Source organism: Chiloscyllium plagiosum, chromosome 5 (genome assembly GCF_004010195.1).
Source record: "Chiloscyllium plagiosum isolate BGI_BamShark_2017 chromosome 5, ASM401019v2, whole genome shotgun sequence".
Lineage (NCBI taxonomy): Eukaryota > Metazoa > Chordata > Chondrichthyes > Orectolobiformes > Hemiscylliidae > Chiloscyllium > Chiloscyllium plagiosum.
Window position 1 is genome coordinate 39,275,349 of NC_057714.1, and position 25,325 is coordinate 39,300,673.

Genomic DNA, 25,325 nt, shown 5'->3' on the forward strand with positions numbered 1-25,325 from the left:
TTAATATATTTTGCTCTCATTTCAGGTTTTAATGAAACATGGATCATCCAGACTAGTAAGTATTGTCTTTTTGCCAACCTTCGTAAAATTACTGAAAAATGTTATGGAGGCACAGTACAGTAAGGGAATAAACTGCATGAAGAAAAGTAACTCAACACAAAAGAGTTAGAATTAAATAAGATAGAAAAGTTTAATAAATTTGCAACTGTAATATATATTGCTTTGAAGCACCAGATCAGTACAATGCAGTAAAGGACTGAGAAGTAAAGTAACTTGACAATAAGCAGTAAATTGTAAATATAATATAAGTTTTGGATTTTATTTTTAAAAGGTGGCTAATATGCATGTGAATATTTGTACCATTTTTGTTTACCTATATGTCTGTTGAGAAAAAATTAGAATGTGTGAATTGACATTATAGCATATCCCCATTCCTCATGGATGTGTCATCAGCTTCATCAGATTCCTGTGCAGTGGTGAAGTTGAACCTTCCCTATTTTCATCATTTTCAATCAATAGGGTGAAGATTGGGTGGGTTCTATCAGTGATAGGTGATCCTCTTTATTAGATATCTAACCAGCCAATGATAATGAAAGATGTTTCAAATATCTGTAGGTTTTTCCTTCACTCTACTTAAAAGGAACACTTAATTCAGAATTTATTTCATTTCTCTAAAATGTAATAGTTCTTATTTCTCTGAATTATTGGATTGATGTCTGTGTTGTCATGCAATCTTGTAAATTGTTCCTCCTGGTTTACCATGATAATTACTTTGATATCAATAATCTTTTAATATTATTCCTCTTTTATTCTGCATTCAAAACATCTGCAAATTGAAAACAGAGATTCCATCGCAGATACTGGGGCACACTATATATTTCAACTGTTTCATTCAAGCTCCAGTATTCTGGGATGGCAACTATTTGGTTGAAGCATTTTTTCCTTGCATTCTTTTACCTCTGGAAATGCATGGTTTGTGAGGTTGAGGTCCCAGTACTAATTCCTATGCTACTTGACTCCCCCCACCCCACCCCACTCCAATACAATGTCTGTTGCCTGTTAACTAACTAATCCTCTGTCAATACTGATAATATTACACCCCAAACCATGTGCTATTACTACCACCTTCCCCTTTTATTCATTCAATAATGGGATGTGATCATTGCTAGCTACTATTCCTCACAAAACTCTTAATTATTGTCCATCCTTTTGACCTTCAGAAGGTATGGTGTTGGAACCTGTTGGAACTGCAGCATTCTGTGTTTTGCTAGTGCACTTTAAATGCTATCAGATCAGAGCTTCCAGGATATTATCCAGTGACGATGAGGTAGATGATGTGACTTGAAAGGAGACTTCAGGTTATGGTATTCCCACGATCCTGCTGCATTTGTTCTTCCAGGCTATAGGCGTTGAGAGTTTGAAAGGTGCTATCACAAGAGTCTTGTGAATGAATTACTGTAGTTCATCTGGTGAATTGCTGCAAAGCATCTTGTGCATTGTACACATTACAGCATTGTGTATTTTTGGAGGTAGTGATTTTTTAATATGGTGAACGGAGGGCCATCAAGCCTGGGTGATGTTAAGCTAGTTAAAATGATGTTTGAGCAGTGTTCTGTTCAGAAAATGGAAAGATTTTTCATACATCTGAAAATCATACAAATTTTTCAAATCATTCTCCATCTCACATTTGATGTGTACCTTGTAGATGGCGAAATGGCTTTGCAGTATTGAGAGGTGAGTTACTCACAATGTGTTACCCAGTCTCTGACCTGCTTTTGTGGTTACAGTATTTATGAGACTGGTTCATTTATGTTTCAGGTTAGTGATAGCCCTGGGAAATTGCTGGGGTCTCTGAGATGGTTATGCCATTGAATATTAGGATGGTTATATGCTCCCTTTCTGGAGGTGGAATTCCCAGAACATTAAGTGTCCTACAACATTCACATCATATATAAATCTAAGACTGAAAGTTGTCCAATTCTTGCAGCTTTTGGTCATAGACTGCTTCATTATCTGAGGAGTCTACAATTATCAATGAATGTCCCCATTTCTGATATTCTGATGAATGAAAGGTCATTGATGAAGCAGTTGAAAATAGTTAGGCCTCACATTCTGCTTGAAGAACTACTGCAGTGAAGCTATGGAACTCAGATGAATATTCTTGAACAACCACAGCTATCTTCCTTCGTTGCTACATCTGACTCCAGAAAATGAAATGTTTTCCCCAATTTATATTGACTTCAGTTTTATTCAGCCTCCTTGATGTCCTACTTAGTCAAATACTATCTTGAAATTAAGTGAAGTCACTCTTAGCGAGTTTTAAGAAGATTTGTAGCTCAGGTTGAGGTTCTGGATTTAAGTTTGCTCACAGAGCTGGAAGGTTCTTTTTCACACATTTCACAGACCTCACTTTCTCCTTCAGTTTTATTCAGCCCCCTTGATGTCCTACTTAGTCAAATACTATCTTGAAATGAAGTGAAGTCACTCTTAGCGAGTTTTAAGAAGATTTGTAGCTCAGGTTGAGGTTCTGGATTTAAGTTTGCTCACAGAGCTGGAAGGTTCTTTTTCACACATTTCATCACCAGTGAGCCTCTGGTGTTAGTGACCTGCTTTCTATTTATGTGTTTTAGATTTCCTTGGATTTGTGATGTCATTTCCTGCAGTGATATCATTTCCTCTTTTTCTCAGAGGGTGGTAAATGGTGGTAAACTCTTCCCTACATCAATGACATGTCAGAAATGACTGCCAGACTAAATAGACCTCTTGGCATCTTGGTAGCCCACAAACCCACCAAGACACTAAAACAGCAATGGGAAATGGGTTTGGGTGGGTTACTCTTCAGCGGGTCGGTGTGGACTGGTTGGGCCGAAAGGCCTGTTTCCACACTGCAGGGAATCTAATCTAAATCAAAACAACAGTTAATGAACTTGAAAAACCCCATGCAGACAACAAGCAAAACTAATGTTATTTATAAAATACCTTGCAAGAACTGTAACAAAAAATACATTGGACAAACAGGCAGTAAACTAGCCACCAGGATGCATGAACATCAACTAGCCACAAGAAGACATGACCCACTCTCACTCGTATCCTTACATACAGTTGAGGGAGAACATTACTTTGACTGAGACAACACATCCATCCTAGGACAAACCAGACAGAGATATCCACAAGAGTTTCTTGAAGCATGGCATTCCAACCAGAACTCTATCAACAAACATATCAACTTGGATCCCATTTACCACCCTCTGAGAAAAAGAACAGGAAATAACATCGCCAACCCAAGGAAACCTAAACACATAAATAAAAAGTGGATCACTAACACCAGTGAGTCAAGATTAGAGTGGTGCTGGAAAAACACAGCAGGTCAGGCAGCATCCGAGGAGCAGGAAAATCGACATTTCGGGCAAAATTCCTGATGAAGGATTTTTTCCTGAAACGTCAATTTTCCTGGTCCTCGGGTGCTGCCTGACTTGCTGTGCTTTTCCAGCACTGCTCTAATCTTGACTCTAATTTCCAACAACTGCATACCCACTTGTGCCCACTAACACCAGTGCTTCACCAGAGGCTCACTGATGATGTTACCTAGTATGGTGACGAAACATCTGAAAATGAACCTTCCAGATCGGCGAGCAAACTTACATCCTGAAGTCACTGTCTCTTCACCTCTGGAATTCAGTTCTTTAGTCCATATTTTGACCAAGATTGTATGAAATACAAGAGCCATATCTGCTTGAATCCAATCTTTAAATTTAATTAGCAATACTTAATGTTGATAACATCTTCAGTTGCCTTGCACATGACTGAAAATAGACTAGCTGGAGTAGGAATTGTTTGGATTGGCTTTGTCAAGCATTTTGTGAACAAGACATAGGTGGTGTAATTTTCCACTTTGTCGGATATACACTGCTGTCTTTTGTAACTATAATGAAACAGTATGACCAGCTGGGGCACACATCTTCTGCACTGTTGCTGCGCTGTTGTCAGGATTCATACTGTTTGCTATATACATTGTGCTAATTTCATATAACATGGAGTGAATTGAATTGACTAAAGACTGGCATCTATAAACAGGGTAAGTCTGAGGAGAGTTGCAGATATGAATTATTTGATCACTTTTGGTTGAAGATCAGTAAATATTTCATCCTTGTCTTTGTACTCCTGCTGGGTTCCACTGTTGTGAAGTTTGGAATGTCCATACAGCCTCTTCCTCTAATTAGTTGTTTAAAGTCCTTCGGCATTTGGACAGCTTTTGTCAACACTGTCACCACTGAGCCACTCCTGATGATTAACATTGAATATTTTTAACCAGAGTTTTTTGTGTCCTTAGTGCTTCTTTCAAGTGATGATCAACATAAAGGTTAAGTTACCAGAGGACCATAGCTTTCTCATTTATGGTTTAATATGAGGGTCACCACATCACATCTCAAGTGTGGGGAGAATTTGAGAAGAAAAGTCCCTTACGGTAACCTCAGCTGGTGAAGGAATTGAATCCATTTGTTGGCATATGTTGCATTGCAAACCTACATCCAGCCAACTGAGCTAACAAATAAAATCCGTCAGTCAAGGGAGGGTAGCAGGTGGTAATGACCAGTTGTCCTTGCCTCATTTTACTTGATGCCATTAACCTCATGGGTTGGGGACTCTAATTATATATGACCTTGCTGGGCCTTTTTTACCATTGGGACACAAGATACCCATGGATGGTGATGGAGGAGTTTAGAGAGCATTAGTTAAAAACAAAATGTTTCTGAGAGTAAGTCTGCACTGGACTGTATATTGACTAGTGTGTGTGATAGTTGCCCCAGTTTTGGTACAAGTCCCATGGTGATCATGGATGCAGGATCACATCTTTGTCATTTCAGATGATGAGCTTGATGCCTAATGATCTCTAGTTTAATTGTTATTAAATACTCTTGAATGGCTTGCTGGGCCATTTCTAAGTGCAATTAAGTGTCAAACACATTGCTGTGGGTATGGTCTCGCGTGTAGACCTGGCTGAATAAAGGCAGCAAATTTTCAATCCTAAACACTGAGTGAACTAAATGGAATTTACAATGCAGTGGTTTCATTGGAAGCCTTTTAATTTTACACTTATTTTGTTAATTTAATTTAAATTGCAAATTGCCAAGGGGAAATTTATCTCTGGACCATTTGAACAAGCCACTGGATTACTACCCCAGGAACATAATCAGTCTATTGTTCAAACAAACACAGAGAATGCTGGAGAAGCTAGGCCAGTCTGGCAGCAGTGGGGACAGAAACAGTTGATGTTTTGAGTCTTGTATGAATACTACTTCAGAACTGAAAGGTGTAGAAAATTTTTGACAGTGGCAGAGACCCAGTGCAAAAGACAAAGGAGCTGTTAATGGTGGTGAAAGAAAAAAAGGGATGTAAATTGAGAGTAAAAAAAGGTGTCTCTTCGTGTTCCATCACCTATCAAAGACTGGATTCAACATCGCCCATTGCAGCAGGAAACAGGATAGCTGGGTGTGGTCAAACATGAGTGTCCCAGCAGCAGGATGCTCTCAAGTAGTGAGGTACGAAATAGCATATGGCCTGATTGGAGAATCCAACATTGGACATGCTGGTAACTGTTGGCATCAACCCCTTCTTGTCTGTACAGTGTGACCCCTATCCCATGACCCTTGCGTCGCTCTCAGTCACATGTGACCTGGGTATCCCTGGGTGAATTACTGGCAGTAGCCACAGTTCCTGATGGAGCTGGCAGTAATGGGCAGCTGTTGGTCTCTGCATGAGTAGGTCTTGACAAGTCGTATTTTCATCTTTGTGATCCTGAATCCTGGGAAAAACTGAATGGTGGCTAGGTTCGCCCAAATCTGATCAAACTTGCCAGGGTGTCTGTCCAGTTTTCAAACTGTGGATTGAGCTCACATCAATTACATTAAATTCATCACATAGTCTTTCATAATCATCTTATCAAAGCACAGCAGAACTTTTTAAAAAATCTCCAGTCTTTGCTTCAAATCTGGAGAAATTTATCTGTACCAGTATATGTGCATGTATAACACCATGTTAATTTATGGTTTCAATGCACTTTCTAAAATGGAGTTCCCCCCACAGTACTCTCTTGTGTGCTGAGCATTGCTTTGTAACCCCTCTCATTACATACTTGGCATTCTACTCGCTTCTCTTTTAGGAAACATGCCATTGGAATGTAGAGCCTCCTTGCATCTCCACAACCTTTGATTTTACATTGATTACATATTTGCAGTGCTGTTTTTCTTTTCAAATGCACTACCTCACAATTCTTCTTCTTTTTCTGCCCATTCCCCTTACTTGCATATTTCATTTTAGTTTCTTCTGCAGTACTCCATACTACTTGACATTCCCTCTTTTGTTGCACCTTCATCGTATTTAGATATTACAATACCCACATCAAAATTAGCCGTTTATATCAAGAGAAACATGGACCTAACTCTGGCACCTGAGCAATAAAACTTGTCTCAATCTGAGCAGCATTTACTTAATGTTCACGTTGACTGCAAATCCACTCTTGGTCACTCCAGGCCAGCAGAAGAGACTGATGTGATAACTAGATGACAAGGTGGAATTTAGTTCTAATAAATAACCCGAGTTGTTTCTCTTTTATCAGTGGGTATGCTCGAGAACTTTATAGTCGGTATGTCCGAAACCAGGACAGTTCAGTCGTAAACAAAATGCAACAAAGGTATTGGAAGACAAAGCAAACATTTATTAAAGTAACTGGAAAGAAAGAAGATGAGCATGTTGTTGCATCAGATGCCGACCTTGACTCTAAATTAGAGGTAAAGTAGTGGATAATCTTATTTCTGTGTAATTCCCATGATGTGTACATTTTGTTTTTGCATTCAGATTTAAGTTTCTGTTGATTTAATTGTACACATTTTCTTATTTATCAAAGTACCATTATTTCATGTGCATGGCATTGTTCTAAAGAACGCTCCGAAGAATATAATAATGGTGGGAAATGGAAGAGAAGATGCTGTGTTGTGCAGGCAGAAATGAAGAATGGCAAAGCAGTCAGCTCAAATATAAATGTTCATTTAATTGTTTTTTCATGGTGGAGATGATGAAGATTTGGAGGGGAATATGATAGAATGGGACCAGAGGCAACTGAAGTTTGTGTGACCACGAAAGAGGGAAGAGTTGTAAATGATTCTGGAGCTAGGACTAGAAGATGCAGGGAAGAGGAGGAGGAGGAGGAGGTGGGGGTGGATAGGAGAATGGAGAATTGAGATATGGCATGGAATAGGGCTATAGGCTGGAGACAGCCAATGGAGGACAGTACAGTAAGGTAATTTAGTTACTGAGGCCTGAACTTTTGTTCCTGGGTTGAAAATATTCTAGATTCAGGGTCTGGGTAAGTTGGAGGTAGGAGTCTGGATCTTTCTATGTGATTCATGCCTCATCCCTGTGGCAGCAAAAATTGGATCTGTGTCTGAAGTGAGGAATGATGCCTCACATCCAGGTATCATTCCCCTCATTTTGAAAGTTCAGTGGGATCTTTCTGACTCCATGGAAATCTGAGCCTAGCATCAGTTGACAAAGCCAATGCACAATTTAGTTTGAAGACAGTACATTTTTGCCATTAAATCATTCCCAGCCTAAGTTTTGTATGGCTTGCTGTTGTAAGACGTTTAAGAGTGTAACATTTCAGTGAACTGTGTTTGAACTAGATCGAATAAGTAACCCATGAGATAGTTATTCTCATGGTGATAGAATAATTCTTTTAAACCATATTATTGAAATGAATTTGGATGTTTTCGGAGGCACTTTCTGACACTTGCAGATCTGCTTTTGATCTTGATTTATCAGATGTCGTGCAACCATTTCTTTAATTTTTTTGTCATATCTTCAGTCATATTCCTGTACCTCTAAGTTGGTAATCTGCTCCAGGAAGACCTTTTGGCATAACATTTTCCAAGTTATTTTCACAGTGAGTCTGAGGTGTTGTGAGAACAGTGATGCTCTGCCAGATAACACAAATATTCAACTTTGAGTGGTGTATGTAAAACGGATCATGAAAAGCTTGGTCCACATGATGAGTTGCAATTTGTGGACATACCATTTAAGATCGTCAGTGGAAGAAGTGTGGTGATCCAAGTTTATGTCACTACAGAATAAATCCAATCCCAGAATGAAACCAAGCTTGCTAGATCATATGTAGAACTATATACAATATTTCAGTTATATTTTGAGGTCAGCAACACTTTCTCATTCTTGTACTCCATGCCCCTGTAAACAAAGTTGAGGATGCTGTATGCTTTATTAATGACTCTCTCCAACTGTCCTGCCACATTCAATTATTTAGAATTAGAATTGAGCTTTTTTTGTCCAATGTACTCATGTATAGGGGCACGTGAGTACAATGAAAAATGTACAAAGTCATCATTTCTGATAATCTTGGGTACAGACTGCATTGCAGTCCTTCTAAAACAGAGAAAGATTTTTAAAAATTAGAAATATGGAGCATACAAATCATTGCTGGGCTTCACTTCAGGGCCGGGAATCTCCGCTGGGCTTCACCTCGGGACCGGGAGTCCACGCTGGGCATCACCTCAAAGTCATTTGCATTACTTGTCTACATATACACCCACAACCCTCTGTTCCTGCAACCCCTTTATTTTATGAAGGCAAAACATTGCATTTGTTGGAAATCTGAAATAAAAACAGGAGGTGTTGGAGAAACTCAGCAGGTCTAGTAGCATTTAGGAACAGAGAAATAATTAATGTTCAACAAGTGATATGACTTCTTCTGGACTGAAGAGTTGGAAAATTGAAGTTTTAATGCTGTTTGCCAAGTGGGAGGAAGAATAAATGAAACAGACTGTGAGAGTCCCTAGAACATAAGACAAAGGTTGAGCGAACAACAGTGATAGAGATGTAAAAAGTAAGTAAATAATGGATATGAAAGGGGAAAGTGGGTGAACTCTGTGGAAAGCCAAGTCATAAAGACACATCTGAAGTGTGAGGGGGTTGGGTTGGGTTTGTATAGGGGGGTGTTGGTGATGTAAGAGAATAGAGGACAGAGGTTGTGCTGTGAAGTTATACAACTGAGTTGTACAATGGAATCCTTGAAGGGTGTGAGGACATGTAGGGATTTGTGAATTTGCAGTGGATATTGGTGAACGGCGTGTCCCCAGAAGTGGAAAGTCAAGGATGGAAGGGAAGAAGGAATCGGAGATGGATGGGGTGAAAGTGAGACAAGGTGATAGAAATTGGAACAAAAACTGATTAATCCTTCCGGGCAAGAGGAGAAAGTGACAGCCATGTGTCAGAGAAAAAGTTGTTGATGAGAGCCAAGGTAGGACTGGAACAAGAAATAGTCCACATGTCCCACAAAGAGACAGGTATGATCTGGGAGTCATGTCAATATCCATAGCCAGACTATTCCTGATGAAGGGCTTTTGCCCAAAATGTCGATTTTCCTGCTCCTCTGATGCTGCCTGACCGCTGTGCTTTTCCAGCACCACTCTGATCTAAACTCTAGTTTACAGCATCTGCCATCTCCATAGCCAGACTTTGAGCTACAGAAAGTGAGACAAGTTAAATTAAAATTGTTCAAAGAAAGCAAGAGCTCAGCCACATAAAGGAAGATAGCAGTGGATGGGGGCTGTTCAGTCCTCTTTCCAAGGAATTTTCTTTTTAGTTAACAGGATAGTCATTATAGAAACACAGTCACCAGATTGCAGAGTTTCTTCAATATCAGAACCAAAAGATATTACACAAAAACAAAACCAAATCAAAGCATGCTATCTAGACATAAAACAGTTTTTTAAAAAAATCTGAAAACATCCAGCTAGTTTCTGTCCTATGAACTGTGGAGTATTTTTAAATAAATACTCAGAAAATTGAAAACTTAGACTTTCTCAGTTTCTAATAGCTTGCAGGTTTCTAACCAAAAGCACTTGGTCTGAAGTTGCATAAACTAAATTTTTCTACTGAGGTAACCTATTCACTTTATTGCTATGAAAAACTCCTAAGAGAGATTATACTTGCTTCTGACCCCAGTCAGGCTTCTTCCAAACTGCCCTAAAAACCACAAAACTCTTGACCAAAGATCAACCCTTCATTATTTTTAACAGAGAACAAACTAGTGGCTTTCATGGTTTCATCCAATTATTATTAACAACCCCAGGATTAAAAAAAAATCCATTAATACTGTGCAGGCTTTCCCACTTTCTGTTGCATATTGGATTCAGATACAGATCTGGAAAGATTGTCTGATCTAATTGTTTCTAAAACCCTTCACAAAAATAATATGTATAACTCGGACACCTTTCATCACAGAAGCTAGAAGATTTTAAAAAAGTAAATACAGGTGGTTATTAAGATGTGGAATGTCCTACCTGAAATGGAAGAATCTATAATTAAAGGGTAAATGTGTACACAGTTGGAAACACAACAAATGGTATGTGTAGAGGAATGCAATTTTTAAAAAAAATTGATTTATTATTGTCACATGTACCTAGATACAGTGAAATGTTTTTTTTTTGTTTTGCGTGCAGCACAGGCAGATCATATTATTATGGACCAGACCCCTTCAAAATATTTTAAGGTATCCTAGATCCTAACGTTTTCTTCTTTTACAGACAAATGTAAAGTGTCTGTTCCAGATGCAGTGCTTAAATAAATAATAGCTTCTGATGCTACCCAGAAATCCTGATCTGAGACCTGGTTATACCCATTCAGGCTGCATTTAAGAAAAAAACCCCAAGGCCTCCCAAGCTGTTTACTCCAGTGGTGATCCGTAGACAGCTCGTTACCTCTCATTAAATCTTTCTTAAATCAGGACAAGGTAACCTCTTAAAGTTACAATATCGTCGCAATGCAAAGTGCATAATGATAATAGAGCAGAGTGAGGAACACAATGTTACGGCTGCAGAGAATGTGCACAAAGAGTGAGATCTCACTAATTTTGAATGTTTTCGTAAGTATATTTGGACAACTAGCCACATTTTGTCCCATAGAAGTCAGTGCTTTCCTAAATACTACCAATAACATTGACTTAACACAATTAGGTGTGCTTTTGGGATGTGAGAATAATGGGGATACAGTCCTGATTTTACAGTACTCCGGTGGTGTAGCAGTATTTTGAAGAGGAAACATTGGGGTCTGAGAATACTAGGATATATAAATTCTGCAAGAGGAGCCTGAAATAACTGTGTGAGGAATCCTTGGATCTGCAGTTACTGGTGGAGAGACTAAGACTTGGGAGAATTGGCAGTTTTGGGATCAGAAATTTTAATATTTACACTGTCAGGATTTATAAGCATGGAGTAGAAACTGTAGAATTTTGGCACAGAAATCTGAAGAAGGGAGTTTTCGGATCTAAGAAGATCAGAAAAGTTCAGTTCAGGATAATTGGTCAGCATGGATGAGTTGAACTGAAGGGTCTATTCCTGTGTTGTGTCTCTATAACTGAAAATAATGGGATTTGAATTGCTAATGATTTCTTTTGGTACAAAAGTCTCATCCTATTCTGACCCTTCAACTTCCCCCTAATGTCCTTTTTATTTCCTCATGTTTGCTCATTCCTCTTTTCCATCATTAACAAGTGGTACCTTTTATGGTCCTTGTTTAAAATGTTTGAGCTGAAATTTCTGCTTTGCAAAATTAGTGGACAGAAGACCATAGCCTGGGGTAGGCAATTGCTTAATATGCTCTCTTGATCTAATTGATTTATGTGGGGGGGTAATTTACACTATCTGTTTTGATTTTCATCAGACTGATAATACAAATGTTTATAAACATAAATTGGCCAGCATGAACCAATTTCTATGCTGATCTATCCTACCCAAAGTAGTATTGGAAGAAAAATGCAAAAAGACTTCCGAAAGGGACATTATAAAAGGTTGTTTTGAGTGGACAGCAGAATAGCATTTCTCTTTCAGAAAAGTAACACTGGCACATTTGGACAAGCATTCTGCATTCCATGCCAAATGATGCTTTGAATTAAAAGTGAGGAATTGTTCTCTCTTTAGGACAGTGATGAAGCAAGTTGCAACATTGCTTTGAACAATTGACCTGAATACTAAGCTACCCATGTCATAAAATATTTGGCATGAGATTTACAATGTCCTTTTTAAAAGAAAAATCTATAAAACATGTATGGAAAGGGGACTTTGTCATTTTCGGAAGTGCTTTAAGGAAATTGGGGTCACCCTTTGTGACATTTTCCATCCTTCCATTTGCTGATACTTTACTGGCCTAAATGCCCATGACCGTCTGAGATCTATTGCTCTTCCCACTAGGGTCTCCTTGCAGTCCCAACAGTATCTCATACTGAATTCCGCAATCAGATTGGCCAGCAGCTCTTGACAACAGGGCTTTGTCCCACTAAGGGATGGAAGTCCAACTATCACCTGAATAAGGCAACCTTCAGCATATTATTTTGGTTGGGGTGGACGCTGTGTTTTGAGCTTCAGTTGGTGGGGAGGGTAAGCAGTTCCGCAAATTACTTACTGATTCACCTCTATAGAATACAATCCATGGAATATTGTTACTGGCCTCTTAAATCTAATTATGTATTATGAGTTAGGAATGCAAAATTTTGCATTTTAATAATTTATTCTGAAACATCTTGCACTTGCATACAGTAGCCACCTGATGGTGTTGTAGTCGCATTTTGCTTCCAGCACTGTATCAGGGAGCCCAAATAAGAGCCAAAGTGCATGTGTTTAATTGTCCTGACTCAAGTAAGTGCAGGCTACAGAGTATCAACTTACTGTCTTGAAAAGGTCCGCCTCACTAGAGTCATTTGCTGCTTTACCAAAATTAGGAAAATGTGTTGGGTATCCATCATTTTCTAGCTGATCGTTTGCTAATTGTTCCTATCCACGAAGACCACAATCTTCCAGTGAGTTTATAGTATTGCACTTATTAAATGCTTTTTTTTTTATTCATTTTCTTTATGCAATCCCAATCTTGTGGTCCACTTTCTATAGATGTATTTTAACCATCCTTGTCTTCGTGTACGAGTGTTTGTTAGTCACTAAAAATGCAGATCGATATAGAAGAAATAGAAGTTGCTTATGAAAAACAAGTTAGTATTGTTATAATCATGATAAACATAGACAATTGAAATTCAACTTTCATCTGATTTTAATCCCTGACACTTACATGGAATACAAGTGATTTTAGAAAGAGTACTACTAACCTAAAATTGCTGCAGTAGTCACCTGACAAGTCCAGGCAACCCAGATGGAATATGCAAAACTAGCTGCATCAGAACTGCCATTTTAATTAAGAGGTATCAAGAATTTTGCAACTCTTGTTTTATTATAGTTGCATGATCTCTGCACATATCCAGTTTGGAATGAAACAATTACACCGACACCAGAATTTCCAAAGAACCTGTCTGTCAAGAGCAGCCAACGAGTGGACTGATAACAGTGAGGATGCTGAATCACTCTCTGTCTCTCGCTCTCTCTCTTGCTTGCGCTGTCACGTTTTCACATGCTCTCTCACCCCTACCCACATCTCTCAGGTAGATAAGGTAGCTAAGAAAGCTATGGGATTCTTGGCATTATTAGTTGGCATTGAATGCAACAACATGGAGGTTATATTAGAACTGTATAAGATGTTAGTATGATCACAGCTGAATTATTGTGTACAGTTCTGGTCACTGCACAACAGGAAGGATATGATTGTACTAGAGAAGATTCAGAGGAGATTCATCAAGATGTTTGTGGGTTGCATTTCATCTGTGAAGAGAGACTAGATAGGTTGAATTAGTTAATAGTTTAGGGGAGGTGATGGTCTCGTGGCACTATCCCTAGACTATTAACCCGGAGATCCAGGCAATGTCCTGGGAACTTGGGTTCAAATCCTAGCACAGTAAATGATGGAATTTGAATTCAATAAAAATTTGGAATCAAGAGTCTAATGATGACCGTGAATCCATTATTGATTGTCAAAAAAACCCATCTCGTTCACTAATATTGCCTGTGCACAGTTAGGGGAGGGCAATAAATGCTGGCCGAGCCAGCGATGCTCTCATCCTGGGACTGAATATAAATAAATTCTTAGAACGCTGAAGGCTGAGGGAACCTGATTTATGAGATAATGATGGCCATAAATAGGCTAGCTAGGAAGAGATTGCTCCTCTTAGGGGAGTACAATGATGACAGGGGCATGAGATTATAGGAAAGAAATAGTAGAAAATATGTGGGTATGTTGATGGACTTAGTCAAAGTAGAAGTAACTTGACCAGATATTTTAGGAGATAGTAATGGAGGGCAGAATTGGTCTTAATCCTACATGTGTCCCACCTGCCTTCAATCTATTCCAAATTCCTCCTTCTGCCTCTTCTCTCCCATATCTGTTTGTCTCTCCTTTTGCATCACTTTCTGATCTTGTTTCATATTCTCTTCCATCATTTCCTCTTTCTCTTCTAGTGTTATTTTCTTTGCTTCACCTACATTCCCTCCATTCTTCTTTTGTTGCTGCGTGCTTCTTCTGTACTTTCTTATAATAATTAGTAATGAATATTCAAGGAATACATAGTAGATTTGACAGCACCTGTGGTGAGGAAAAAAAACAAGATTTTTTTGGTTATGACCTTTCATCTGAATTGGAAAGCACAGAAATGAAGTAATTTTTTAAATGTAGGTGAAATGGTGAAGGATGAAAAATTAACAAAGGGGTAGTTTGTGAGGTAGCAAGAAACATTAAATGACAGGAAAAATGGTGGGACAGAGCCAACCAGAGGAGTAATGGGACAAATAAAGATACAAAAAATTGGTCTAGTTGAGGCGTGAATGACAGAATATCTGCTGTTGGACAGTAATATGAGGAAAAATAAGATTGAGGAAAACATATGCAAAAAATAAACTGAACAAATTGGGGGAGCAGAGATTGTGGTCTGAAATTGTTAAACTCTCGTGTTGAATCCAGAAAGCTGTAATATGCCTAATGGAAAGATGAGATGCTATACCTCATTGAGTATTGGAAAGCTACAGTAGGCCAGGGACAGAGCTTGCAGCAAGAGAGCGAGGTGGAGAATTAAAATAACATGCCACTGGAACCTTGGCCAATCTTACAAAGGGAATGGACATGTTGCACAATGCCGTCACCTGATCTACATGTGTTCTTCTGCCACCTCTTTTTTTTTTTTCCCCCCTCCCCAGCCCATTTTAGATAAGACTGCATCATGATCAGTGAACTCAGCATTAAAGGTACAGATTTTGAACCTGCATATGTCAGAGAAGGGCCCTCCTGGAGTGATAATGAAAATTTGTTTATATTGTGAGAGTTTTACGATTGGAGAGAGCAAAAATTGAGAAGCGTTAACAGGCTTTTGGCTTTTTGCTTAAGACTGCCCATACATTTGGAATCAATTTGCAAAAGAGCTGGCTGGGGCCAGATGTAAGAACAGTTACTCCCAGAGAAAGATAAAAATCATACAACACCAGGTCATTGTCCAACAAGTTTAATTGGAAATACACTAGCTTTCGGAGCATCGCTCCTTCATCTGGTGATAGTGGAGAGCTCAATTAGGATTAGGCTTGGTTAGGATTGAGCTCTCCACTACCACCTGATGAAGGAGCGATGCTCCGAAAGCTGGTGTGCTTCCAATTAAACCTGTTGGACTATAACCTGGTGTGTGATTTTTAACTTTGTACACCCCAGTCCAACACTGGCATCTCCAAATCATCCCAGAGAAATAAGTTACTTCAGAACAGTTAGGGGATTTTGTGTTACTTCATTGTAACGGTTTTAGTTTTAAAAGTCTAGACTAAAAGCATTTGATTAGAAATCTGAAGGGGGTATTTGAAGCTTAGAAAGTAGAAGTTCAGTTGTAAATAATCAAGGATGAGGCTATCAAGTTTTCAAGATAAGGAATTGAAAGAAACAATTATGTCAAACCTATAGAGGTGATAGAGAATGGAACTGTCTCTGTTATTTGGTGGTGTAAATCAAATGTTAAGTGATGGTGTTGGAATAGATGGGATTTTGTTCTTTGTATTTCAAAATCTTTCAAATTGAGCAGTTTAAATAATTTTGGTTTATTCCAACTTATCTTTTTTTCTTCTGTGTTAAACTTTTGTTTCATTGTTAAAGCCATATGTGCAGCATTGTGGGCTCAGTGAAAGACCACAATATTAAACTTAAAAGGTAATACAATATGATCCATGAAGCAAGTTTATGCTCGGGGATCTGACTTGTCCAGTAATACCATCAGCTGCAACCATAATTGGTTAGGTTCAGCAAACTGGAAACTGTTGACATAATGTGCAGCATAAGAAGAAACAGTAGTATAGATGTGAGGAGACTAATCAAGGGAGACAAAATAGAGTCAAGATCGCAAAAAACAAGTGATCTAGGAGCAAATTGAGCTTGCAGGTCTCAAGGACTGAGCTATTTTTGGATCTTCGGATGGGTGGGTTGAAGAACGAGGAAGGAAGTTCTCTAGGGGAGATGTAATCAATAATAGTCCAAGAAACAATGGCTTCATCCGCAGTGATAGGGTCATAGCACAGGAACAGGCCCTTTGGCCAACCATGTCTATGTTGACCATGATACCATTCCAAACTCATCCCATTTGCCTGTACATAGTCTGTATCCCTTTATTTCCTCTCTATTTATGTGTCTGTCTAAATGTTGCTATCATATCTGCTTCTCCCCTGGTAGTGTGTTCCAGGCATCTATCTGGTCTATTTAAAAAAAAACTTTAATCTTGCCCCCTCTCTCTTTAAACTTATGCCCCCTAGTACTTGACATTTCTAGCTTGGGAAAAAGACTCCAGATACCCACCCTATTCATGCCTCTCAGAATTTTATATACTTATATCCAGTTACCCCTCAGCTCTTGCTAAAACAATGTAAGTTTATCAAAGCTCTTCTTTATAGCTAACACACTTCAATTTAGGCAACATCCTGGTATCATCATCATCCCTACAGTTTGGAAGCAGGCTATTCAGCCCATAGAGTCTACACTGACCCTTCGAAGACCATCACACCCAGACTGACTCCCTATACCTTATCCCTGTAACCCTGCATATCTCATGGCTAATCCACCCAGCCTGCATATCCCTGGACACTATAGGCAATTTAGCATGGCCAACCCACCTAACCTGTATATTTTTCGACTGTGGGAGGAATTCGAATCACCTGGAGGAAATCCATGCAGACTATACAATCTCCACACAGACAGTCACCCGAGACTGGAATCAAATCAGGGTTCATGATGCTGTGAAGCAGCAGTGCTAAACACTGAGCCGCCAAGCCACCCAGTGCGAAACTACTTCTGTACTCTCTCCAAATCCACCACATCCTGCCTAAAGTGTGGTGATCACAACTGCACACAGTATTCCAAATATGGCCTAACTAAAGTTTTATACAGTTGTAATCTCACTTGCCAATTTTTATACTCCGTGCTCCACCTGAATGAAGACAACCATGCTGTAGGCCAATGTTACCACCTCATGTTGCTACTTTCAGGGAATTGTGGACTTAACACCCCAAGATCTCTCTATATCTGTGTTCCTAAGGGTCCTGCCATTGACTGTCTACTGCCTTGCAGTACAGCAAGGTTCAGTAGGAGACAAATTGGAATGAGCAGAAAAATTGAAACTGATAATGTGCAACTTCTCTTACTCCCTTGTACTCCACACGTCCCCTAGAGAGCAATATCACTTGGCCTAGATTTTCCAATGATCAGGTCATAGTTTCTGAAGTGTACTGTATAAGGGGGTTGAGCATCAGGACTCCTCATAATCCCCAGCATAGTTGACTCTGAAAGAATTTTATGGGAAATTGAAGATTCCACTGGCCAGGTTCCAGCACCCAGAAACCTCAGAGTATCAAAGAATTTGGAGAGTTCTGCTGCAAATAGGTAACTAGTTATTCAGTTGAATTAGACCATTAAATACGTTGTCTACCTCCTGAGTAACTATTCAGCTGCCCTCCTAACCTAAATCTCTCATCCCAAAGCTATCTTTCCTGGACATCTGACACCCTGCTCAATCCAAAAGTCATGACCATCGCCCCCCACTTGCTGTAATACCTGACAATCCTGACAACTATAGGACTCGACATTCCCTGCCACCTGTCATGACTGTGCCCATCTGTAACCCAATATTGTTCCCCACATCCCTGACAACACAACTCCCCACCCCAGCACTTCCCTGCTTATTTTATCCTTCTCCCCACCACTGGATCCAACAGCCTCTGCAAGCTGACATCACCCCTTTTGCCACTCCTGGACCTGACCCCTTTCTGCTGTTCCTGACCTGTGACTACCCTCCTACCATCTCAATCCTCACACTCAGACAGAATCATATCGGATGCAAAACGTTAAATCTGATTCCCTCTCCACAGTTGCTGCCACACCTGTGGAGTTTCTTCAGCATTCTTTGTAATGGTTTCAGAAACCAGGTTCACAACAGATGGAGAAATGTTCCATACCATGCACATCTATAAGTAGTAGCATCAGCTGATATTCAGGTTAGATTACATCCAGCGCATAAAACAACATATTTACCAGCATATGTAGGTTTACGCTTGACATATTGATCTGAGGAATGATAGTAGTGTTTAGCAACTGTCAGAAATGTCTTTATAAAAGTTTGGGAGTGAAACGGAAATTGACAAGTGGCTTGGAAATTCTCCAACATGAAGGCAAGGATCTCCTCTGTTAGTAAGAGTTAATTCTGTTCATGCTGTTGATTGTACAAGTGAGATAGTTGAGTATTTGATTGGATTGAAGTGCATTTACAATCTTTCATTACATTTTCTGAACAGGTCAAAAATAGTAACCGTGGTTTATCTGGATAAGGAAGGTCCATTTCCACTCTCCAGTGCGAGCCTCAAATCCCACAGTAACATGTTTGTTAAACGGTTCTTGTTAATTTTCCAATCAGGAAGAACCACATTGGGCAAACTGCCTGGTTTTCTCTTTTTTTAACATATCCAACTGGAATATTAATTCTACACCGGATGTACTGTTTTATTGTAGAATTCTGATAAGGTGTTGATGCTATCTCTTTCCACAGATGCTGAGTATTCCCAGCATTTTCTGTTTTTATTTCAGATTTTCAACATCAGCAGTACTTTGCCAGGGCACTGTATTTTGAGGGGAGTGGTGAGAAGTTGCTGTAAAAGTGACTGAAATATTGATCTTAAAAGATTTGAAACAGAATTCCATCAGAGTCTGGTTTAAAGCATTCAGATAAGCAAACCGCACACCTTTGACTGTAGTGCATTTAGGATGAGACTAATGATAGATACACAACTTGATTTTGTCATTAATCTGTCGATAATGAAAATAATCTGATTTTGATATTTTGAAATTAATAATTTTCCCAGTAACCAATCGTAATTAGACATCTTTAATAGCAAATCTGTCATCTGTTATCCAGATCAAATTTTCTCATTAACCTCTGCTTAATGTCATGCCCTCCTCATGTGTAATTATGTTAATCCTGCTTGTGTTGGGTGTTTTAGATATTCCATTCCATCCAGAGAACATGTATGGAACTTCTGAAGATCATTGAACAGTACCAGAAACGGATTTGTTGTACGTATTTATTATTCTCTGTATGAAATTTTTGGAATGTGTTTAATAATTTGTTTAATTATTCCTATTTGTACTTTACTTACATTTATAGAATTGAATGTCACAGCAAGACCTCACAAAACATTGAACATTATTTTTAATTATTTATGTTTACAATGCAAATGCAAAAGACTAAATAGGAACAAAAGATGGTTGAGCACTTTGAGTATGGTCTACTGTTCTATTAGATCATGGCTGATCCAAACCTCTATTCCTATTTCATGTTTTTGTCTGATTTCAAAACTTGGATTTTGTCTATTTTTCTTGACCCATTTCCCAATATTTTTTGGCATTGACTGTACAGTGTAGGTTCCCCATACAATCTCTACGAGCAAGCAAGAGCCATCCATTCCAAGGGTGGGATACGTTGCTGGATTGCTATTGAAAAAGTGGGAGCTACATGAAAGGGCAGAAGACTAGGCTGAGACTAGGGCTTTCAAGAGCTCCCCAGCGCTCTGTAAGCTCGTGCTTCTCAAAAAACCCGTTGGACTATAACCTGGTGTTGTGTGATTTTTAACTTTGTACGTTACTAATCATGTTTCTCTTTGTCAGCCCAGGGCAACCGTGACCATTTTACAATCCATAATTAGTGCCCAATTAACTACAGAAACCTAGGAGCTTCTAGCTCTGATTCACTCAGAATCAAGCTGGATGTACATTTATCCACTGAGTTAATGTAGAAAAATATTAAACACCTAACTGATGCCTGTTGAGAGTGAGTAATTTTAAATCAAAATGAAGGTATTTGGCTTTCATCTTAAAATTCTGGCGTATGAAAGAAAGGTTAGGAGGGTGGATCTTTGTAAGAAGCTAAGCAATTGAATTAAATCCGAAATCTCTAATTATTATTTGTTTTACATGATTGATTGAATGCTGGATGTTTGATAGATTTTGGAGCCAACACCCAGTTCATTCGACAGTAATTTTTATAGAAGCCCAGGTTTTGAAGGAACCTTGTGAAACTTTTGAAGTCACACTATTGGTAATGGGAGGAATGAGAATAAAGCCACTTCATCTGTCTCACCAGCTCCTTGTAGCTATCTTTGCCATAACTTGGAACTAGCCTTCTGAGACTGAGTAGTAAAATTCTCTATAAGGCTAATAGCAGTTTTGCTTTCTGATCCAGAATTATGTTTGAAAAATCGTACTCCACTGATTCTACCTCTGAAGATAGGTTAGATAGACTGGGTTTATTTTCACTGGAACACAGAAGGTTGAGGACTGACCTGATAGTGTATAAGATTATGAATCGCATGGATAGAGTGGAAAGTATGAGGCTTTTTGCCAGGGTGGAGGGGTTAACTTCTAAGGGGCACAGCTTCAAGGTGCAAGGTGGGGAAATTCAAAGGAGATGTGCGAGACAAGTTTTCATACAGAGGACGGTGAATGCCTGGAACGTGTTACCAGAGCAGCAGACACAATAGCAGCAATCAAGAAGCACCTAGACAAATACATGAATAGGTAGGGAATACAGGTAGTTATGGGAAAACGCACATTTCAGCAACATGATTTGGCTGCAATGTCGCTGAATAATTAGGGAATGGTATTTTGGAAAACACTTACCTATGTCGGCAATAACACGATTCCAGCAGGGATTTGTTTGCACACTTTGTTCTGCACATGTGCCAATCTGTGCATCAAAATCTCTGCACTGCCCTGTCAGTGCAGGTTTTTGTGCCATTCTGTTCAAGCGCCAATGTCAGCTGCCGACAGAGCAGCTTTCTGTGAGGCGTACTGTACAGAGACAAAAAAACTGCAGATGCTGGAACCCGAAATACACAGGCAGGAGGCTGGAAGAACACAGCAAGCCAGGCAGCATCAGGAGAAGGAGAAGTCAACATTTCTGGTGTAACCCTTCTTCAGCACTTGGGGGTGGGTGTGGGGGAGCTGCAGATTAAAGGGGTGGCGGTGACAGGGTGATAGGGATAGGTGAAGACAGGTAGAGGGTACAGTCTGGTTAGTCAATGAGAGGAATAAATCCGGTTGGTGGCTGGGAGCAGTGGAAGGGATGGGGAGGGGTTGGGAAGGGAGTTAGAGGATTGGGAGGTAGGTTATTTGAAATTGGAGAACTCAATATTGAGTCTTCCGGACTGTAGGCTGTGCAGAAGGAAGATGAGGTGTTGTTCCACCAATTTGCGCTTTGGTTTATTTTGGCAACGGAGGAGGCCAAGGATGGTCATGTCAGAAAGGGAGTGGTTGGAGGAATTGAAATGGGCGTTGACTGTGAGGTCCGATCGGACCCTGCAGACTCTGATGCAAGCAGCTTTCTTACACTTTTTTAAATGTACTGTGTTAAATTTACTTTTATTTCATTAATAAAAAATAATTTCAGTCTTCATTCAGTCTGTGTTATACTATGCATTAGACTTGTGGGAGATCTTTGAGCAATTGTGATATTCTTTGCTGGTCTGCCTCTAACCCCACTTTTCCTATTAGCCCCATGATTTTTATTAAGTGACGTTTCACTGAACGCAACCATGGTGTTTTGGAGAACTACTTGTAGAGGGATATGCAGCCTGTAAGTGAAGACAATTTAGAATGGAAGGGCAAAAAGTGGCAGCGCAGGGTTGGAGGGGCAAAAAACCTGTTCTTGAACTGTATTGTTCTTTGTTCTTTATGTCATTGTCCTGCCGATTTGAGTACTTACCCATTACTCCAAATATCTGTTTCCTGACAGTCCACCAATTTCCTTTCCATTGGGAGAAAGTGAGGATTGCAGATGCTGAAGATCAGAGTCAAAGAGTGTGGTGCTGGAAAAGAACAGCTGGTTAGACAGTATCCGAGGAGCAGGAGAATCGACGTTTCCAGCATAAGCTCTTCAACGTCGATTCTCCTGCTCATTGGGATGCTGCCTGACCAGCTGTGCTTTTCCAGCACTGCACTCTTCGAATTTCCTATCCACACCCTCACTTCAGTGGGCTTCCAACTTAGCTAACATTCTCGTGTGTGGAATTTTATCAAAAACCTTCTGGACGTTCACACACTCTGTCCCTGATTCTTTGTTAATTTCTTCTGTATTTCAAGCAAGCAATCCTTTTCTGCTGTGAATACTGAAGCAAAATAATCGTTTAGCATGTCTGCTATTCTCCCATGGTCAGTGACAATATCCCTGTTCTCAGTTTTCATTGGGCTAGTAGTACTCTTAACCAGTCACTTTCCCTTTATGTAACTATAGAACCTCTTTTTTAAAAAAGTTATATCCCTTGCAAGTTTCCTTTCATAATCCTTTCTAGCCACTTTGTGTCTCTTTGTTGGTCTTTGTATTTGTAATTTTAAATAGCCATCGTTTGTTCTGGACTATCCTACAAGGGAAAACATTTCCACATCCACCCCATTAAGACCCCTCAGAATTTTACTTCGATCAAGTTGCCTAAACTCCAAGTTGACATAACTCTTGCCTGTCCAGTCTTTCCTCATACAACAATCTGTCCATTCCAGTCAGTAGTCTAATAAACTTTCTCTTCTGTGAACTGAACTGTTTCCAATGCATTTCTATCTTTCCATATGTAAGGTGACCAATACCGTATACAGTAATCCAGATGTGGCTTCACCAATGCTCTGTATTACTGAAGCATCATCTCCCTATATTTGTACTCAATCCCTCTTGCCATAAAGAATTACATCCTTTTAGCTTTCCTAACTACTTGCTCTGCCTGCATTTCAGTCTTGTGTGACTTTTACGCTAGGACATCCAGATCTCTCTGCTTCTCCTGAGCTTTGTAATGTCTTGTCATTTTAATTTTTTAAATTCTTTCTGCCAAAATGCAAAAAAGAATCACATTTTCCCCATTACACCATTTACCAGATCTTTCCATTTAAGAAAACTGTAGTCCATTTAGTCTAACATCTGTCAGTTCAGGTTGTACTTACAGGACAATTAGAAAGTCATATAGAATCTTCCTGGTACTGTGAAATGCAAATCATGTTTGACTAATTTATCTGCATTCTATGGGGATGTTTCAAGCAGGGTGGATAAAGGGAATCAGGAGATGTGTGTTTGGATTTCTGAAAGGAATTTGTTAAGGTGTCACATAAAAAGTTACCAGGCAATATAGGAGCTTGTGACATTTCAATGATTTATTCGCATAAATAGTGGAATGGCTCGCTTACAGAAAAGAGAGTTGGGGTAAGTGATCAAATGGAAGAATTCATGTGAATGAGTGCTGATGCATCAACTGTTTATAATCTATATTAATGACTTGGATGAAGGGACCAAGGTAGCAAACTTTGCTGACAATACAAAGATGAGTAGGAGAGAAAGTCATGAGGCAAAATTGAATAGGAGCATAGATTTAGCGAATGTGCAAAAATGTGACAAAGTATAATGTGGGAATATGTGAGGTTGTCAATGCTAGTAGGAGGAATAGAATAGCAGAATATTATTAAAATGGAGAGAGAATACTGCAGGGAAAATGTGTGTCCTTTTACATGAATTACAAAATATTAACATGCATGTACAGGATGTAATTAGGAAGGCAAAGAGATTAGATTACATTACAGTGTGGAAACAGGCCCTTCAGCCCAACAAGTCCACACCGACCCACCGAAGCGTAACCCACCCATACCCCTATATTTACCCCTTACCTAACACTACGGGCAATTTAGCATGGCCAATTTACCTGACCTGCACATCTTTGGACTGTGGGAGGAAACCCACGCAGACACGGGGAGAACGTGCAAACTCCACACAGTCAGTCGCCTGAGGCGGGAATTGAACCCGGGTCTCTGGCGCTGTGAGGCAGCAGTGGCACAGATCATTGTCCTTTATTGCACAGATCATTGTCCTTTATTGCAAGGGGATGAAATTTACAACTAGGAAAGTCTTTCTACAACTGCACGGCATCAGTGAGATCATGCCTAAAGTACTGTGGGGGGTTTTGGTCACCTTACTTAAGGATGGATATATTTGCATCAGCATCAATTCTGAGCCAGTTTAGAGGAATGATCATTATGAAGCAAATGTGATTCTGAAAAGATTTTAACAAGGTACATATGCATGTAAATCTTGGAGTATACATAGGCCTCTCAAGCCTCTTCTACCATTTAATATGATCCTGGCTGATATGATTATTTCACAATCCCACAGTGAGGATGTTTTCCTATGTGGGTGGAATCTAGACTAAGGGATAGAGTCTAAAATAAAGGGTCCCCTGTTTATGACCAAGATGAGAAATTCTGCCTTGCATGATCATTCGTCTTTGGAATTTTCTACCCTAGAAAGCAGTGGTGACTGAGTCATTGTCCAACTCAGCCTTGACTATAATCTGACTTTTGATATACCAAGGAGCCAGAGGGTGGAGGAGATAGGTGCAAAGAGATCAGCCATTATCTTATTGAATAATAGGGCAGGATCAAGAGTCACTTGTTCTCCTGCATCAATTTCTCTTACAGCTGATGCCTACATTGGGCACCAAGTGATAAAGCTATACCTGTTTTCATCTAAGCTGAGGGAACTAATTAGAAATAGAAATAATTCTGTGGGAAGCTAGAGAAGTGATTGCTGGACCTGTTGCTGATATATTTGTATCATCGATAGTCACAGGTGAGGTGCCGGAAGACTGGAGGTTGCAAAACGTGGTGCCACTGTTTAAGGAGGGCGGTAAAGACAAGCCAGGGAACTATAGACCGGTGAGCCTGACCTCAGTGGTGGGCAAGTTGTTGGAGGGAATCCTGAGGGACAGGATGTACATGTATTTGGAAAGGCAAGGACTGATTAGGGATAGTCAACATGGATTTGTGTGTGGGAAATCATGTCTCACAAA

General features: G+C 39.6%; 1 protein-coding gene across 9 annotated transcripts in view; it reads left to right on the forward strand.

The window, feature by feature from the left end:
- Positions 1-25,325, forward strand: part of ica1 (islet cell autoantigen 1) — a 135,600-nt gene that overhangs the window by 7,903 nt on the left and 102,372 nt on the right. For 6 of the 9 annotated variants that reach the window (XM_043689871.1, XM_043689874.1, XM_043689868.1 and 3 more), the window contains exons 2-4: positions 26-55; positions 6,617-6,788; positions 19,452-19,524. In XM_043689871.1, the coding sequence (XP_043545806.1) occupies positions 39-55; positions 6,617-6,788; positions 19,452-19,524 (262 nt within the window). In that variant the 5' untranslated portion in view covers positions 26-38. The remainder of the gene's footprint in view (positions 1-25; positions 56-6,616; positions 6,789-19,451; positions 19,525-25,325) is intronic. The other 3 variants (XM_043689876.1, XM_043689877.1, XM_043689875.1) reach the window with 1 other exon arrangement.